At 52.4% G+C, this 19,044-nt stretch overlaps 1 protein-coding gene across 1 annotated transcript in view; it reads right to left on the bottom strand.

Moving 5' to 3' along the window:
* Nucleotides 1–2,129: 2,129 nt before the first annotated feature.
* Nucleotides 2,130–19,044, bottom strand: part of PLPPR5 (phospholipid phosphatase related 5) — a 43,656-nt gene continuing 26,741 nt past the window's right edge. Inside the window, exons 5-7 of the mRNA XM_036343942.1 lie at nt 15,606–15,782; nt 13,012–13,131; nt 2,130–2,897 (exon numbers count right to left, since the gene is read on the bottom strand). Of these exons, the coding sequence (XP_036199835.1) occupies nt 2,865–2,897; nt 13,012–13,131; nt 15,606–15,782 (330 nt within the window). The 3' untranslated portion in view covers nt 2,130–2,864. The remainder of the gene's footprint in view (nt 2,898–13,011; nt 13,132–15,605; nt 15,783–19,044) is intronic.

Here is a 19,044-nt window from a genome sequence, read left to right as displayed (position 1 = left end):
CTGTTTTCTAATTCCCGCGCCAAGAATCCTGAGCCCGTCTGTAGCTAACGACCAGGGTCCAATGAGAGTGGAGGAATTCGGGGCCGGGCCCGGCAGTGGGTTAAGGCAGCCGAATCATTTTATCTGGAAAAGATCAGCGAGGTGGCGATATTTTGTTATGGCTTTCATTAGGATTCTGCAGGGAAACATGAAAACAATTTACAATGTCAAAAGCAATCCTCAGGGCGATTTAGCACTCCCACCTCATTCTCCGTCATCCGCTCGAAGAGGTGTTTCAGACCCACGGGCCGGTCACGTGTAGATGCCGCATTTTGGAACATCAAGCCCAGTCCTCCTATTTAACCTCAGGACCATCCCAGAGGGGGAGCACCAGCATTTACCTTCTGTTTTACAAATAAGTAAATTGGGACCTAGGACGAAGTGGCTCGCTCAGAGACCTGCTTTCAGCGGCGGAAATAAACCCACAAGCTGGGTTTTTTCACCAGGTTTCTCGTCCTGGGCACAACTGGGGTGGATAATTGTGCACATCAGGTGGTTAGCCACATCCATGGCCTCCGCCCACGGCTGGCAGTCACACACTCTCCTCCCCCACGTTGTGACAATGTCTCCAGTCATCACCAATGTCCCTTGGGGGACCAAACCGAGCCCCAGTTAGAGAACCGCTGGCCCTCGCCCACAATCTGTTTTTAAGCAAGGAAGGCCCAGATCCGTCCCTCCCCTCCCCCCAAACTTCAGCAGTGAAGACACCACATCCTATATAATAAAAGGGTAATATGCAAACTGACCCTAACAGCAGAACGACTGGGAATGACTGGTCACTATGACACACACTGACCACCAGGGGGCAGACACTCAATGCAGGAGCTGCCCCCTGGTGGTCAGGGCGCTCTCACAGGGGGAGCTCTGCTCAGCCACAAGCCAGGCTGACGGCTGCCAGTACAGGTGGTGGCAGGAGCCTCTCCCGCCTCCTCAGCAGCGCTAAGGATGTCCGACTGCAGCTTAGGCCTGCTCCCCACTGGTAAATGGGCATCCCCCGAGGGCTCCCGGGCTGCCAGAGGGATGTCTGACTGCCAGCTTGGGCCCGATCCCCCGGGAGCAGGCCTAAGCCAGCAGGTGGTCATCTCCTGAGGGGTTCCAGACTGCAAGAGGGCACAGGCCGGGCTGAGGACCCCACCCCCCCAAGTGCACAAATTTTTGTGCACCGGGCCTCTAGTATCATATAATTTAAAATCCACATTTCATTGCAATGCATTAGAAGTAAGCGCCAGCTGATTACACACCATTCACTAAATGTCAGGATTTATTTGTTCAAGATAAACTCAATAAAGAAAGAGCCATTTACTCAATCAGGAAAGTGCTAAGTTGGGGTTTATAAATTAGGACGGGCTAAGGTTCGGCCGGATTGCAGAACAAAGACAGCAGGATTTCGGTCAAGACCAAGCCCATGGAGGGGAAGGGCCTTGCCCTCCGTGGTCTTTTGAATTATAATTATAAACATCTGCAAAGGGCCATGGCACCACTGAGCTATATCTTTCACAACTGCACATGCCCACGTTCTGGAAGCCACGTCTCCGTGCTGTCTTTGAACCGTGCGCGTTCACCTGTGGGGTGGTTGCATCCTAGCAATTACAGGGCGTCATTTGCACCCCTTTCAACTTTGGAATCACAGCAGACACGTTTGCCTGTTGCTACACAATGTGCATAGCCATCATCTGAATGACCAAATGCTAGTAATAAATATTCCGTGGGCTCGCATCGTGAGCCCGGCCCCTGCTGCCATGGCTTCTGAGGTCACACGGACCACACTGCCACCACCACCTTTGAGATATTCGGTCCCGTTGCTTTTGGAGGCAGCCGATCCATGATTCTCATCACTGATGTGTCTGTCTCTCTCTCTCCTTCTCCTTTCCTCTCTGAAGTCAATGAAAATATATTTTTAAAAGTTATGTGGGAACTTGATTAGTAAAAAGCCTAAGAACGGAGCCTCTGACCTGTCTCGAGATGCAGCCATCAACGGGAACGCGCTCAGGACGTCGGGCCATCGCCGGACTCAGCCCCCCAGCCGCCCGGCCCGCTGCCCCGGAGAAGCTACACGGCCACAGCCACACCACAGCTGTCAGGAACCAGAGTCCAAATAAATAGCTTTTAATTATGATACATTACTTATTACAGTACAAATTGGCATTTCCCCCTTCAAAAGCAGAAGCACCAGTCTTAGAAGGTACAGAATGGATGGTGTTTTCAGGGAAATAGAGCGGAATACTGTGTGCAAACAGGATTTTCGTAGAGAACAAGACTTTCTAAAAGTAAAGTCGTGTCGCACGCGGAGCTCCGCCAGGGTGGCCATCGTGTCGTGCGGACGAATAAAGTAAAAACCCCCGGGACGTTCGAAGTCCACTTCACAGGAAAGATGGCGAACTGCGGAAGGGGGGCCTCCTCTTCAGCTTTTTAACGTGAAAAGTTAAAAAGCGTAACTAGCCCCGAACGGAGGGATTTCTCAGACAGATCTGACTTGTGTGTGTAGCGGTTTCTTTGCCCCTCAGCCCCAGGGGTTCTATGAGAACTCAAGTGGGTGTTTTATTTCAGAATGAAGGGGCTCGCCCGGGCCTCCCACGTTAACTGAACACCTACTGTGTGCGAGGCTGTTGTAGGTGCCGGGGACCCGGAGAAGAGAGACGCGGCCCTGCCTTTGAGGAGCTCACAGTCTAGTGGGGGAAACGGACACGTTGACACTGACTTTAAACTTATAGAAATCATTAGACAACTTGAGAAACTCCTTCTGCAGTCGGACAAACTTTGGGTGTTAGGAATGGACGGTGAAAAGGGACGACGTCCAGTGCAGGGAAACCCCGGCGGCTTCCGTATCATGTGACTTCCGCGAAGGCGGTGATGTGGTTCTGCAAGGAGAAAGGAATCGCAAGGTCAGGGTCTGGGCAAGACTGGCTTCGTCCAGGCCTCAGTGCTTCTGCAAACCATCGCTAGCCTCGCAGACAGCCACAGCCCGCAGGGGTTTAGGTTGCAAAAACACAGCATTATTAAGTTCTATGGACGGTGGCATAAACTCAGCTGCTAATCAGATGTTGTAGTCAACATTCCTTTTGAAAATATATTTTTTTATTGATTTCAGAGAGGAAGGGAGAGGGAGAGATAGAAACATCAATGATGAGAGAGAGTCATGGATCGGCTGCCTCCTGCACGCCCTCTACTGGACATGGAGCCCACAACCCGGGCCTGTGCCCTGACCGGAAACCGAACTGATGGCCTCCTGGTGCAAGGGGCGATGCTCAACCGCTGAGCCACACCGGCCAGGGCTGTCGTCAAGATTCTTAATTAACCAAATAAGTGGAAATGCTGTACCTGCTCTCTTCAACAGGAACACTGACATGGGGAGAGCAATGGCGGGGCCGGACACATTACTATTCCGCTCGGTGCAGACGGGATGCGGGGCTCGGCGTTGCTGCTCCCGGGAGACAGACGGCGCAGACGAGGTGGGCACGTGCTGGCGGACAGAGACCTGCTTACACGCCTCGTTTCTGCTGCGGGAGGCCGGCCCCGGACGGCCCTGTCTGCCCTTTACCTCCACCGCCGAATCCTCCCCGCAGCCTTTTGGCTTGTCTGTATTTTTACTTTTTCCAAGCCCCAGAACTGGGTACAAGGAAACCCTGCGGAACGACTAATATTTAAATGGATTCAGACGTGCAACAGGCCCTCGGTGGCTGCTGAAACGTTGCAGCACAAAACGGCTCTGACATAACTAATCAGGCCACCTCCAGGGGGTGTCTAGATCCAAGGTGAGTGACAGCCCGGGCACCAGCAGCCGCAGGGAAACGGGTGTGACCCCCACATCGCCCGTTTGGAATGCTGGTCAGAGTGGCTACCTATTGACTGTAAGTCACAGGCACCTACAAGGAATCCTGTGTGATGAACGCACGCCAGGAGGTGCCTCCTGTGGGTGGAGCTTTTTTCAAATTCAGGTGTAAACTGTTTACTTAGAACATTTTTTTAAAAGGTGTGTGAAGAGCCTGGCCAGCATGGCTCCGTGGCTGAGCGTCAACCTAGGAACCTTCGTTCCTAGGTCAGGGTTCAATTCCCGGTCAGGGCACACGCCCGGGTTGCGGGCTCGATCCCCAGTGTGGGCGTGCAGGAGGCAGCCGATCCATGACTCTCTCTCACCATGGATGTTTCTCTCTCTCCCTCTCCCTTCCTCTCTCTCAAATTAAAAACAAAAAGCATAATAAAGAATGTTGGCCCGACCGGCGTGCTCAGTGGCTGAACATCGACCTATGAACCAGGTCATGGTTAGTTCAATTCCCGGCAGGACACAGGCCAGGGTTGCGGGCTCCATCCCCAGTGGGGGGCATGCAGGAGGCAGCCGATCCGTGATTCTCTCTCATCATGGATGTTTCTGTCTCTCTCGCCCTCTCCCTTCCTCTATGAAATCAATAAAAATATATTTTAAAGAGTGTGTGTGAAGAAGTGGAAATCCCTTTCCACTGGCTGTGGGCCTGTCAAGTCACGGCGAGGAGGCTATGCCGACGGCTGCCCAGGGCATGATTCCCCGGGTTGGACCCTGGAGAAAAACAGTGTCTGTGAAAACCAGCCGCCAGCCCCCATGTCCCTCCAGACAGAGCCGTGGGAACACGGTGTCCCGTGAGAAAGGCCCGATGGGAACGCGGGGACTCCGCGGCCTCTCTCTGCGTGTCCCCGTGTTTCCTCTACAAAAGCGCGGGCTGACGCGAGGACACGAGACCTGGCCCCGGTGCCTACGGCACGAGGATGGAACGAAGCCCCGAGCAGGGCAGACAGTCCGTCACAGGCTCACTCCGCCGGCCTCAGAGGCCCCGACCCCCGTGAGCCGGGACTGGGCATCGGATACGGGGTTTCCGGACGAAGCTGGCCGGGGCGGCACCAGCCGGGCAGGACCCCGCAGACAAGACCTGCTGGAAAGTAGTTAAGGAATAAACTGGAGATCCATCCATCCGGCAAGGTGGGAGGTGAAGGGCGAGGCAGGGGCAGTTAAAAAGGAAGGAAAGGAGTTAGAAGCAGAAGATAATAAAGGAAATGGGCGGCACTCGGAAGCCTGGGTGTCGTGTCCCCTGGGCCTCGGTATGAAGGGCCTGCGAGGCTCATTACATTTGCCGAAGGCGATTCTGAGTGCAGGGGACAGCCACGACCTGGGAAGGAGGAGCAGAATTAGCAAAGGAGCGGAATGGGGCAGGAAAAGTATCAGAAACGCAGGGCAGGGCGGGTGCAGAGGCGAAGGCAAGGAAGAAGCAATGAGCTCTGGCTGGTGTGGCTCAGTGGAGAGAGCATCTGCCCGCGGAAGGCAGGGTCCCAGGTTCCATTCTGGTCGAGGGCCTGGACCTCGGTTGCAGGCTCCATCCCTGACCCCGAGGCGTGTGCAGGAGGCAAACAGCGGATGTGTCTCTCTCACGTCGATGTTTCTCTCTCTGTGTGTCTCTCCCTCTCCCTTCCACGCTCTCTAAAAATCAATGGGAAAGTATCCTCGGGTGAGGGTGAACAACAACGACCACAAAGAATGTGCACTGTGACCGTGTAAAATGTAAACGATCATCTGAACCCGGACCCGCTGAGGGGGGAAGCCGATGCTAATAACACAGAGACAACAGGCCTCAGGGAGACCGTCCCAGACAGGGACATGGCGTCACCTGAGAAACAAGGCCTGGAACGAGTAACTGAGCTCTGGAGTGCTGAGCTCAGCCTGGCCTTTAAAACCATGTTTCAGGCCCTAGCTGGTGTGGCTCAGTGGGTAGAGCGTCGGCCTGTGGACTGCAGGGTCCCGGGTTCGATTCCGGTCAAGGGCACATGCCCGGGTTGTGGGCTCGATCCCCAGGAGGGGCCGTGCGGGAGGCAGCTGATCAATGACTCTCTCATCATTAATGTTTCTCTTTCCCTCTTCTTTCTTCTCCCTTCCTCTCTGAAAATGATAAAAAATATATTAACAAAATAATAAAATAAAACCATGTTTCGGTGACCGCTCGAGCTTCCACTCGCTGCCCCAAACCCCGCGCTTCTGCTGAGTCATTACCAGGTTAAACTGCAGGTCACTGACCACATTGTCAGGCCCAGCGCCCTGGGAAAACGCCTGCTTTTTTTGCAAACAGTGCTATTTCCTTTTCACATCACACTTAGGTGCTTTAATTGTTGTTGTTTTTATTTTATTTTTTAGAGAAAGAGGAAGGGAGAGGGAGAAAAAAACAATGATGCAAGAGAGAAACATCGATCGGAGGCCTCCTGCACGCCCCCTACTGGGGATCAAGCCTGCAACCTGGGCAGGTGCCCTGATGGGAGTGGAACTGGTGACCTTTCGGTGCCTGGGAAGATGTCCAACCCACTGAGCCACACCGGCCAGGGCCACACTGAAGCTTTAACCTCTGGGACGACACTTCCAAATTGTCCGGAACGGGAGGGATCCCGCTCCCCGGGCTTGTCTGTTAAAGGTGGTCGTTCGCAGAGAGATAAGCAGATGAAAACACAATATGGGGGCGACAGTGCCCAGGGAAGAGCAATTACGGGGGAATTGAATCACGCGTTCTAAGTACATGGCAGGGATGTGCAGGTCGCACGGGGGCATCTGCCCATGAATCTCACCGTCCAGCGCCAACGCAGCCCCCACGGCATGCAGGGGGTGGGCTGTTTCTCTCAGTCGGCTTTACAGAACGAGATGGATTCCCCTCCGGCCTGGAGCGGCTCTCCCTGACGGGATCGGAGGAGGGACAAGCCACTGACTCCGGTCCTCCCGTCCATGAGGCCATGGCTGCCGCACGGCAGACACATCGGCGAGGAGCGCAGGCGCCTGCCCTGACCGGCCCCGACAGAGGCCTCGCTCCCGGGCAGGCCGGTGCGCCCGCTCGGTCCCCACCAGCATCTTCTCGGCAACGTAAGAGACAGGACTGCATGCGGCGCTCCCAGGTCACCCGTGTCGGGAACGGGCTCCCGGGCACACAGGGTGCCGAGGGGTCTCTCCTTCTAACCTGGCTGAACCCGTATTTTGCAACCGTCGATCTTATTAGTAGAGAACAGTGCAAACACGCAGTGGGCCACGCAAACACTCATGCAGGGAAGCGTGTAGTTCAGAGCCACGAGAAGAAATGGTCAGCGATGGGCTGTCCCCCCAAAATGCATGCCCACTTTACGGCGGATAGCTCCATCGATGTTTCTTTTCAGATCAAACGCATTGGAATGAGTAAGTATTCCAAGTGTGCAGACATTTTTGGGGGGACACCCTGTGTATCATTCATCAGTTCGATGACTGCTTCTGCCGTCACACAGTCAGAGGCTTGGGGTGCAGGTGGCAGGCGGGAGCCAGAGCTGAAGATGGGAAAGCACTGCCCCCTCAGAAAGCACCGCCCAAGTTCACAGCAAGTCCACGAGCCAAATACCGAACCCGGTCCCTGAGGGCAGAGCACAGGCAGGGCCGCCACCTGCCTTGAAAGCAGCCCCCAGAGCCTTCCGTGTGGCAAGTGCCGAGGGCTAGACAGCACGCCAACTTCTGAAGCTCTACACTCTATGTGAAATCTGTATCTCAGCCCTGCTGGTGTGGCTCAGTGGATAGAGCATCGGCCTGCGGACCAAAGGGTCCCAGGTTCGATTCCAGTCAAGGGCACAGGCCCAGGTTGCCAACTCGATACCCAGTAGGGGGCGTGCAGGAGGCAGCCATTCAATGATTCTCTGTCATCATTGATGTTTCTCTCTCTCTCTCCCTTCCTCTCTGAAATCAATAACCATATATTTTAAAAAATAATCTGTATTTCCCTCTTTGGTGATTTCAGACAACACTGCCATTTACTTATAACACACAACGTGGAGGGTGACTTGCCACCAGACAAGGCAAGCCACTGGCAGTTTATTTATTTGCCTTTGGAAAAATAGGGGGAAATGCGGGGGGAAAAAAGAGCAATTCATGTAGGAAAACAAGTAAAGGCATTCTAGCCCAGCCAGCGTGGCTCAGTGGTTGAGCATAGACCTATGAACCAGGAGGTCATGGTTCGATTCCCAGTCAGGGCCCAGGCCCAGGTTGCAGGCTCGATCCCCAGTGGGGGGCGTGCAGGAGGCAGCCGGTCAATGATTCTCTCTCATCATTGATGTTTCTATCTCTCTCTCCCCTCCCTTCCTCTCTGAAATCAACAATATATATATATCACACACAAAACCAGAAGAGCCATTCGAGCAAGGGCTGTTGGGTGGAGGGATGCTAAGCTCTGCTCGTGCGTGCAAACGCAGTGGAAAAAAGAAGCCTGTTTGGAAGATAAATGACAACAGTGACCGAGGACCCAGACCCCTTTGGGAGCCGTGGCCCTGCCCAGAGGGACGCGTTTCCTGTATTTGCCGGAGCTTTGCAGCTCAGCTCCAACACCAGTGCGCTCGGCGCACCTACGTTTATTGCCTTAATCGGAGGTGTTCGCGGCGGCTCATCCCCAGCACCCAGCCGAAGAGCCGAGCGAGGCAGTCCTTCAGGGGCCGCCCCTGCGCGTGCTCCTCGCCGCCCTCGGCAGGTTGGCCTCGGGACACCTAGGAAAGGTACCACAGCCGTTACTTCAGTGCCGTCGGTGTCGGCTCACTCAGCCGGGCAGAGGCCGCGTCCGCCGCTCCCGGCTGCTCCCGTGTTAGGCCCAAGGCTGAGGTTAGATACGGCCCCAGGTTCCTTCCCTGCCAGAGGCCCAGGAGCAGCCTTTGCGTTGGAACGGGAGGCTGTCAGCCCGTCGGCGTAGGTTTGGGGTCTAAACAGAAGCTGGGATCTGTGTGTCAATGTCTTCCATCAAGGACTCAGTCCTCAGCTGGGTGGCAGGTGGGCTTCAGCGTGTTTGCATGTGGGCCCCTAACCACAGAGTGTTCACAAGCAACGCAGCCCCTCAGAGACCTGGCTCTCACATCCGGGCAATGGGAAGAAGACCATTTACACGGATTTTTAAAATTAAGAGCAAATGAGATTATATATATATATATATACACACACAAAGGTCCTGGTCTTTGCAAACATCTCATTATAGTTGTCAGTCAAAGCCACAGAAACAGCCTGACCACTGGGGCTCAGTGGTTGAGCATTGATCTAGGAACCAAGAGGTCCCGGTTCCATTCCCTGTCCGGGCACGTGCCCGGGTTGTGGGCTTGACTCCCCAGTATGGGGCGTGCAGGAGGCAGCCGATCCATGATTCTCTCTCATCATTGATGTTTCTATCTCTCTCTTCCTCTCTGAAATCGAATATATATATGTATATAGCCAAAGAAACAAAATATTAGATAATAAATAGATAAAACCATGGAGATTTTTAAAAAAATAATTGGTTGGAATGTTACAATTCTGCAAGTTTACAGATCTAGTGGACACACTTTCACACCCAAGTATGTCTTATATGGTTGCTACAAACCCATCTGGGGGCTGAACGGAGCTGGGTGGATGGAAGGCCATGGGACTGCCTGCCTGTCTGTCTGCTCTGATGCCCAGCGCTGCTTCCCGTCCTGCTCCTCACAGAACACACAGCATTCGCCTCGAACTATGGGGCATCTGAGTCCTGAGGAGCCTCTGGCCCCAGGGTTTGGGATGAGGAGTCGCGGCCCCGTCATTAAATGAATGACTTACCGCTGGGCCTTGACCTCGGACCCCCGTTCCCTGGGGAAAGGAGCCCTGGGCCCCCAACCTGGCTGCTTGCCGACCCACCGGGAGCTTTACCAAGACACGGACGCTTCTCCTGGGACTTGGACTTAATTGGTGTGAAGGCGGCCGGGCCCTGGGATTCACAAAGACTCCCCAGGCAGCTGTAACGCGCAGCCGACGTTCAGACCCACTGTCTCAGCTCTGCAGGCCCTGGGCCCTGGCGGCAGTTGGCTCTGAACCCAAATCACCAGTGCTGCCTGGTGCCAACCAGACCCCCAGGCCCACTGGGTCAGAACCGTTCAGCGCGCTGTGGCAGCCGGACCGACGGGGAAGCGTCCCTGGGACTGTGCGTGCGGGAGCAGAGGGAGCGAGGAAGGTGGGGGGAGTCTCCACGTGTCCCTGGCGGGTGTGCACTGTCAGCGACTTCCTCCCGCATCCTTTGGTCGCCTCCCTGACCGATGGCTGCAGGGGCCCGAGAACCCGAAGGTGCAGCCAGCAACCCGGTATTTATTCCCTCCAAAGAGATGAGAAAGATGGTTTGTGCTCAAAGGTAACGTACTGAAAAGACACTTTCATAAAGGCCTGTTAGATAACGTTGGAAAAAGCCTGGCTTTTCGTGTTTTGCAGAGGGTATTGTAATGTATAGACAGGGCGGAGAAATAAATACTGACCAGGGGTGAGCACACACAGGGAAAACGACACGGCAGACAACAGCCATGGGCACGTCCTCCTAACCTGAGTGCTGACGCTCATTGGGATGTTTAACTCCCCTTTTCAATGGACTCTTTACAGCGAAATGAAATGAGACAAGTGAGAGCCAAGCCCAGCACGCGAGCGTTGATGGCCTGTGAACACCTTTCGTAAGTGCTCGAAGCTCAGGCTGAGGAAAGAGACTTAGCTCCACTAACTATTCCAACATCTGATCCCTAATAAAGTTGTTTTGACAAGCTCCCATGGAACATTTACGTACAGTCGGCAGCTCTGTAAAACAAAGATTTGCATCCTAGAAAAGCAAACACATCTTAAGTGGATTCCCACACATGTTCGTGCCAACATGCTGAAACCTCAAAGGGACTTATCCCAGAGAGCAAAGTCATGGGTAATCATGTCTGTCTTGGCAAGGAACCACAGGGTTGTTTTGCTGTTGCTATGACACTAATCTAGGCAACAATTTTTGCTATAAGATTTCCTGCCATATGCTCTATGTATGGCATAGACAATCTGCATAAACCTTCAAGTCCATGAAATAGGTCTATGGGGTATCCTAGTCCGAAACACAATGAAAATCCTATTAAGGGAATCATTAGTTTTGCAGGAGGGAGCTACCTTGATTTAAGCACCAACTGTGTGCCAAGAAGTTTATTTATGATCAGTCATTTCAAACAATCTATATATATAAAAGGCTAATGTGCAAAGGAGTTCAACCGGGAGACCAGGAGTTTGATTTCTCGCTATGATGTGCGCTGACCACCAGGGGGTGGCGCGGAATGAAGGAAGGCCCTGACCGGCAGCTGGAAGGCCCCGATCAGCCCTGATTGCTGGTCAGGCCTAGGGACCCTACCCACGCACGAATTTCATGCACCGGGCCTCTAATTACCCTATAAAGGAACCATAATCGTATCCATTTTTTTCAGGTAAGGAGAAAAGAAGGAATTCGTCTGATTCTACTTAGTCATTATGTAGCCAAGCCAACCTTCCAACCCAGAACTGCCGGCACCTACAAAGCCTGGCTCTCCACGCCCCAACTCCTCACTCTGCCGAACCTTCAGCTCAGGTTTCACCTTGACCCCTATGATGTTCTAACCTTCAAAACAGTCCATGCGTTTGCTTCTCTGAGTCAATGCGAGTCCCCTTAGAATGTTCCTAGCCCTGTCATTTCCCTCCATGATGGCCGTGGGAACGAAACATGGTAATTTCCACCCGTGACTGCATGCACTCATGGCATCTCCAGCTTTGGGGAGCCATCCTCACTGCTCACCACGTGCATTCAGGTGGCACCGCTCACAGTCACGGGGTGCTCTTACACGCACAGCATCTTGGGTAGTCAGGTTGGTACAGAGCCCCTGACCAGAACTACAAGGCTGCAATTTGCAAATCATTCCTAGCATTAGCTCCCCTGTCTTGTCATTGGCAAGGGGGACTTCCCTTTGTTTCAGTTTGATCACCTAAACCCAAGAAAAAAATTGTTTTCTCAAAAAGTGGTATTTCCTATACCACTGATTTACCTCTCAGCGTTATCCCAAAGTAGCCAGGCGTGGCTACAGTGGCCTGTTCTAATTGCCCAATAAAACTCTGTAGATATTAATTCTCTTCATCGATTGGAACTATTTCATGTTCTATCAAATCCCATCCATGACTTATATTTATTTTTAAATATTTTTGGGACGAGAGAATGTCCCTTCCCGTAGATTTTCTGTGCGGCATCCATTGAAATCAATGAGGCACATGCCTGCGTTCTTGACAGGTGCTCGCCTGTGCAGAACTGAAAGTCACCTTAAAGGGAGGACGAGTGGGGGCAAGAGAGAAAGACCACGCGTGCCCAGCGCTTTGCTGCTGCTGTGACCGCAGCCTGACCCCCAAGGGTCCTGGGTGAATGTCAGGTACCCCTTGCCATTAGTTCTGGCCAAGAGCACCCTCTGAAGGGAAGACAGGAAAATGCAGTGGGTGGGAGGGCAGAGGGTGAAAGGGGAGGAGGTGAAAGGGCAGCGTGATTCTTGGGGGCGGTGGGGTAGTTTTCTCGGTGCCCCTGGCTAGCAGCTGGTCCTTTTCCACGGCGAGCCACTGAGCTGGTTCAGGTGACCCTGCCGTGGCTGCCCCGAAACGCACCTCCCGCCGCCTGCTGCTGCCCGCGGCTTTGCCGACCACCTAAGGGCCGACGAACATGTTTCTATGTTGTGCAGCACACGCTGTCCTCTTACCACACAGTGAGCTGGAGAAGAGGAAGTGCTACTGGGAAAACCCCAGAAAGAAAACACACGTCCTGCACTGACTGAGAAAACCGGCACACGAGTGGAGGTCGACCCCGCCTTGCTCACGGGCCGCCTGCCGCGGAGCGTGGGAGAGCGGACCACGTTTTAGGAGAAGAGCGCGCCATCCCAGCACAGCCGTCCCATCACTTGCCTTCCCAGCGTCCCCCTCCCCGGAGCTCCGGCACAGGGCACAGCCCGAGCCCTCCGTGCTTCTCAGCTGGTGGGTCCAGGACATTTGCGGTGGGACCTCCCTCCCCACAGGGCGTCGCCAGGGACTGAATCGTGGCTAAATGCCACCGAGGCGCAGGGAGCCCCTTTCAGTAAACGGGAAGCGACCGCGGTGACGCTGGGGACTGGTCGCTCATTCGCTGCCGGTAACGATCACATCTCGGAATTTAAACTTCGCGTCCCCGGAACAGACCTTACCTTTTCCAGCGGACTCTCCACCCGCGGGATGCTGATCATCGGCGCGTGCGCCAGGTCCGCCGGGCGGGCGTGCTCGCTCTCGGGGTGTCGTCCCCTGAAGTTACTCACCACGCACACCACCTGGCATTTCAGAAAAAACTGCGGTTAAAGCCAAGCCAGACCCCTTGACAATGACCCCAGAGTAGCTCCATAAACCTAACCCTAAGAATAACGTATTAAAGTTACTTAAATATTAAGTGCATGTGACTTCACACCAGACTTATCTTGTATAAATTTGAAATAGTTACTCTGGTGCGTGTGTGTTCAAGAAAATCCATCAATTAATATTAGCTCGGGCCTGGGGTACAGGGTCAGTGGTTGAGCATCGACCTATGAACCAGGAGGTCACGGTTCGATTCCTGCTCAGGGCACAGGCCTGGGTTGCGGGCTCCATCCCCAGGGTGGGGCATGCGGGAGGCAGCCGATCGATGAGTCTCTCTCATCATGGATGTTTCTCTCTCTCTCTCTCTCTCTCCCTCTCCCTTCCTCTCTGAAATCAATAAAAATATATTTTTTAAAAATACGTAGCTCAGTTAATCATGACAATTTTCTGATTCCAAAATGTTCATTAAATTAGTTAACAGTCCATGCGCAAATGAATCCAAAAATAACATTGTAACCTAATAAAAATGCATAGCAAGCTGACCTTTCCCAGCGTGGCTAACCTACAACTTAATTTAAATGCTAATTACGTCCCCTTGCTTCAAGGTCACCAGAGCACTCCTCAGAAACCCCCTTCAATGGCCCGTGCGCCTTCCGCATCGGCCTCTCAGGGAGCCAGGCTGTTGTCTCTGATCGTGTCCCCTGTGTTCTCGGTGTTTCCGCAGCAGCTCCGGGGGCTGCTCCTGAGGGAGACCTTTATCCCCCGAGGGGAGCCGGGCCTGTGCTGGGGGGGTGGGGTGTAGCCCAGAGACGACAGGGCCTCGCACTGAGGGTCAGGCTTCGGGCTCTGGCTGGCCTGGGTGATGTCCTAGGATATCTGGGAGATGCCTCTTGTCTTGTTTTGTTTTGTTCACTGTGAACCGGCTTCCACTGTGGAGAGTGAAGCCGGACCCCAGCTTCCATGAGTCTGCTGGGTCTCTCGGGGGGCAGGAGGGATCCGTCTCCCCGGGACTTGGGGACCCCAGCTTCCATGAGGCTGCTGGGTCTCTCGGGGGGCAGGAGGGATCCGTCTCCCCGGGACTTGGGGACCCCAGCTTCCATGAGGCTGCTGGGTCTCTCGGGGGGCAGGAGGGATCCGTCTCCCCGGGGCTGGGGAGTCAGAGGGGTGACATGGGGAGGAACAGCAGCGCAGGGTGCAGGCCGGGGACGGGGACAGGGCCACCCCTTCACACAGGGCGCCCCAGAGGGCAGCCTCTTTAACATGCCTGGCATGTCTGTCCGCTGGGCTCAGGCAACCGGGCTGGCTTGCATGCGGGGTGTTCCCTGGTGAAGGAGGGAGGGAGCAGAGGTGACTGTGAGGGCCAAGTTAACGGAAACCGACCGGGAACGAAAGGGCGCCTTACAGTGCATCGCCGCGGAAATAGGTTGTGATTGATAGTCGGCCCCACTTTCCATCTGAGCGAAATGTCAGCTACTCCTACTTCCGATGACCAGTCAACCCCGAAGCCGGGCAAGTCCATTTCCCAACAGCTGGAAGCTACGAAGCGCTCCAGGGAGATTCCCAATGAGGAGCGATGCTCAGGCCATGGCCAGTCCCCGCGGGTGCTCTCTAGCTGCCCCCCCCCCCCGAAAGCTGCTGGGGGGCACCTGGCCTTGGGAACAGGGGTTTTTGGTTACCGGAGGGACCCAGGCCCTGTCACTAGGCAGGGTCACCGGGTGGGGAGACTGTGGCTGTGACAGGTGCTCGTGGAGGCTGCTACGCTGAGGCACAGGGGCACCTACCCTAGTGGCAGGCTCCATCCCCAGCCCTGGTCAGGGTGCGTGAGGGAGGCAACCTGTTGATGTGTCCCTCTCACATCAATGTTTCTCTCTGTCTCTCCCTCTCCCTCCACTCTCTCTAAAAAATCAATGGGCCCTAACTGGTTTGGCTCAGTGGATAGAGCACTGGCCTGCGGACTCAAGGGTCCCAGGTTCGATTCCGGTCAAGGGCATGTACCTTGCTTGTGGGCACATACCCAGTAGGGAGTGTGCAGGAGGCAGCTAATCGATATTTCTCTCTCATCGATGTTTCTAACTCTATCACTCTCCATTGCTCTCTGTAAAAAATCAATAAAATATATTTTTTGCCCTAACCAGTTTGGCTCAGTGGATAGAGCATCAGCCTGTGGACTGAAGGGTCCCAGGTTCCATTCCGGCCAAGGGCACATGCCCAGGTTTCGGGCTGGATCCCCAGTAGGGGGCGTGCAGGAGGCAGCCAATCAATGATTCTCTCTCATCATTGATGTTTCTATCTCTCTCTCCCTCTTCCTTCCTCTCTGAAATCAATAAAGAAATATATTTAAAAAAAATAATAAAAATAAAAAATCAATGGGAAAACATCCTCAAGGGAGGATTAACAACAATCAGACAAACCCCCGCGCTCTCTCGGTAACTCTGCACCTATCTGTACTCACCAGGAACACGGCTATCGATGTCCCCACCAGGAAGCCGGCTATGACGTCCGACCAGTGGTTCCGGTGCTCGGCTACTCTGTTGAGGCCGGTGAGGAAGGCCAAGCACAGGAGGCCCAGGCACAGGACGGGCTTTGCGAGGCGCGTGCCCTTGGCTTTGATGGTGCTGGTGATGTACATCTGAAACACAACGGAGACCGGTCCGCGAACGCGCCTCACACGTGTGTATGTGTGTTTACAGCCTACGGGGTTCAACACTTCACGACGCTTCAGTAATCTTTTGAAGGCTGTTTCTTAAAAAAGTAGAATTTAAGGGCAATGGTTATTTAATTTTACTTGCCCGAAATCTACTAATAGCTAATTCTTATGTAATACATTCATCATTTAGGAACCCCGAGCTCAGGCATTCCAGTGACCTGGTGTCTAAGCATTCAATGCTCTTGTTTTATCTGAATTTACTTTTTAGATCAATATTGTTAGCAGGGGAACACTGAGGAAGACGTGTTCTTTTTTATTTTTATTTTATTTGAGAGAGAGAGAGAGAGAGAGAGAGAGAGAGAAACATCGATGTGAGAGAAACAAAATCAAAACTTGTGAATATAGTCATAAAAAAGTAAAATGGAGCAAATTTTTACTATGTAGTTAGTACTTTAAAGAAGGAATTTAAGGTTCAACGCAGTGCCAATATGTGTTTTATGTTGCTATCTGAAATTGTCAAATGACTTTAAATTTTATTGGCCACAATTAGGACAACATAGGAACTTAAATACAAACAGAAAATGTCAGCTAAAAACAAAACAAAACAGTGAGCAGATGCATACATCTTTGGTGTGTTCACGTATGCAAAACAATGAGCAGATGCATACATCTTTGGTGTGTTCACGTATGCAAAACAATGAGCAGACGCACACATCTTTGGTGTGTTCACGTATGCAAAACAATGAGCAGACGCACACATCTTTGGTATGTTCACGTATGCAAAACAATGAGCAGATGCAAACATCTTTGGTGTGTTCACGTATGCAAAACAATGAGCAGACGCACACATCTTTGGTGTGTTCACGTATGCAAAACAATGAGCAGATGCATACATCTTTGGTGTGTTCACGTATGCAAAACAGTGAGCAGATGCATACATCTTTGGTGTGTTCACGTATGCTAAATAATGAGCAGATGCACACATCTTTGGTGTGTTCACGTATGCAAAACAATGAGCAGATGCTCATTGTTTGGTGTGTTCATGTGTGCAAAACAGAGCAGGCGTGTACATCTTTGGTGTGTTCACTATGCAAAACAGTGAGCAGGTGTGTACATCTCTGGTGTGTTACATGTGCAAGAAGAACATGTCGGCTGATTGTAGTGAGTGGCATGTCCTCCAGTGGCCAACACGACGCTCAGGAAAAACTCGGTCCTTCCCCTAATCGGATGGATTCTGTAGCGCAAGTGCTCATCCTTTAACTCGTGTTACTATGGAAACCAATCCGCTGGCTGCAAGGGGAGGGGTCAGTTATTATTCAAGTCATGGTGAGGTGATTATAAACGAGATGCTCTGACATTTCAATATGTTTTTAGGTGTTGATGTCAGTAGTGGCCGATACTGATCATACAGACTCAGAAACACACTTGCCCTTGGTCCTGAGTTGCATAAAAAACATGTTTGCTTGCCCTGGCCGGTGGCTCAGTTGGTTAGAGCGTCATCCCGATATGTCAAGGTTGCGGGTTCGATCCCCAGTCAGGCCACATACAAGAATCAACGGATGAGTGCATAGATAAGTGAAACAACAAATCAGTATCCCTCTCTCTTTCCCTCTCTAAAAATAAAAACATTTGCCCAAGAGAGGAAACGAAAGTCAATGCTTAACTCCTCCGTTCCTAGCAGCCATTTTAGAAGGCTATGAAATTCAGCAATTATCTTCTCTTATTGTTGGTTGTTTTTGCTTTTTGTTTTTTCCTGGGCGACGTTCGCAGCCCTGTTGGCTGCCAGAAGAGGCTGTCTGAATATTAACAGCCCCTGTGACAGAAAGCTTCTATCTCGCCAACGTGCAGCCCATCGATCCCAGGTACCAAGCCTCTAGGGGAAAACAAAGGCTGATGGTCTGCATCTGGGCCTGTGGCCTCTGATGGCGGGTCCGTACTCTCAGCCAGCCCCGGGGAGAGCTGAGTCAGTCCTGGGGGCAAGGGCACGGGAGGGGGCACAGGGGCGGCGAGAAGGAGAAGACCACGCTGTCCTCCTGAGAGGCAGCCTTAGAGCTCTGCCCACAGGAATAGCGAGGCGAGGAATCGCCACCTCGGTCCCAGTGACGCATCGGATGCCGCAGCGCCCTGCTCCGCTCGCGCACGTGAGCAGGAGGGAGATTGGGCTGCTGTGGGAGTTTCTTTAACACAGTGGTGAGGCTGACCAGTGAAGTTTACAGAGAGAGGGAGGGGGAGGGAGAGAGAAACATGGATGATGAGAGAGAAACAACCACCGTCTGCCTCCTGCACACCCCCCACTGGGGGGCTGGAAGCCAGAGCATGTGCCCAGACGGGAATGGAACCGGGGACCTCCTGGTGCACGGGGCCCGTTCAGCCCGCAGAGCCACAGAGCCAGGCTAACGAGTTCTTATTTTGCACTTCTTCACATCTGTCAGAACTCTAAACGCAAGAGGAAAATTCGGGATTTTCCCCTTACACTGGGCAGCTCTTTGGTGCTTCCTTGGCGCCGTTTAGCGGGTCTAATGCTGTTATCTTTAGAGAACGCCTGTTTAACCCTAACGGACAGAAGAGGAAATTACGGCATAGGAACGGAGTAAGTGAGTTGGACACGGGGCAGGAATTGATTATTTATGCTCTCTTGGCTTTTAATTCACTTACGAAACCATCTAGGTTAACCAGATGTCAGAATGTAGCTAAAACAAAACCCAAACAGAAGGGCCCAGAAATGCTGCACATTTAGAAAACTTTGTAAAGAAAAGGGATGCACAATGTCTCATTGATATTTTTATGCTGATGTATGTCAGCCGAGATAGTAATCTTTTGGATATAATCTGTCAAAGTAAATTCTTAAAATTACTCTTGACTTTTCAAAGCATTTTTTAATGTGACTGCTAGGAAATTAAAAACCACAAATGTGGTCCGTTTTAGGCTTCTGTTGGACCATGAACTTCCTAATTCTGTTGGACGATGCTGACCAAGCCAAGAGCCCTCTCACTTAGAGGAAATGAAAACTATATCTGCTGATATTCAAAAAGCATTGGGCCAGCTGGTCTACTTAATACTATATTATTATTGAAACAATTTTTAGGACACTGGTGTTTTGTCAAACAATGCTTTTCTGTATCTTTTAAAAAAAATATCTATCTGTTCTGTCTATTAAACATATTACTGATTCAACTAGCACAGAATGTTCATGGAGTGGTATCACGGAATTATTTCGAGTTTTCAGAGTTTATCACAGCCTGTT

The sequence above is a fragment of the Myotis myotis genome, unplaced genomic scaffold (genome assembly GCF_014108235.1).
Source record: "Myotis myotis isolate mMyoMyo1 unplaced genomic scaffold, mMyoMyo1.p scaffold_m19_p_18, whole genome shotgun sequence".
Lineage (NCBI taxonomy): Eukaryota > Metazoa > Chordata > Mammalia > Chiroptera > Vespertilionidae > Myotis > Myotis myotis.
This window is presented reverse-complemented; position numbering and strand designations above follow the sequence as displayed.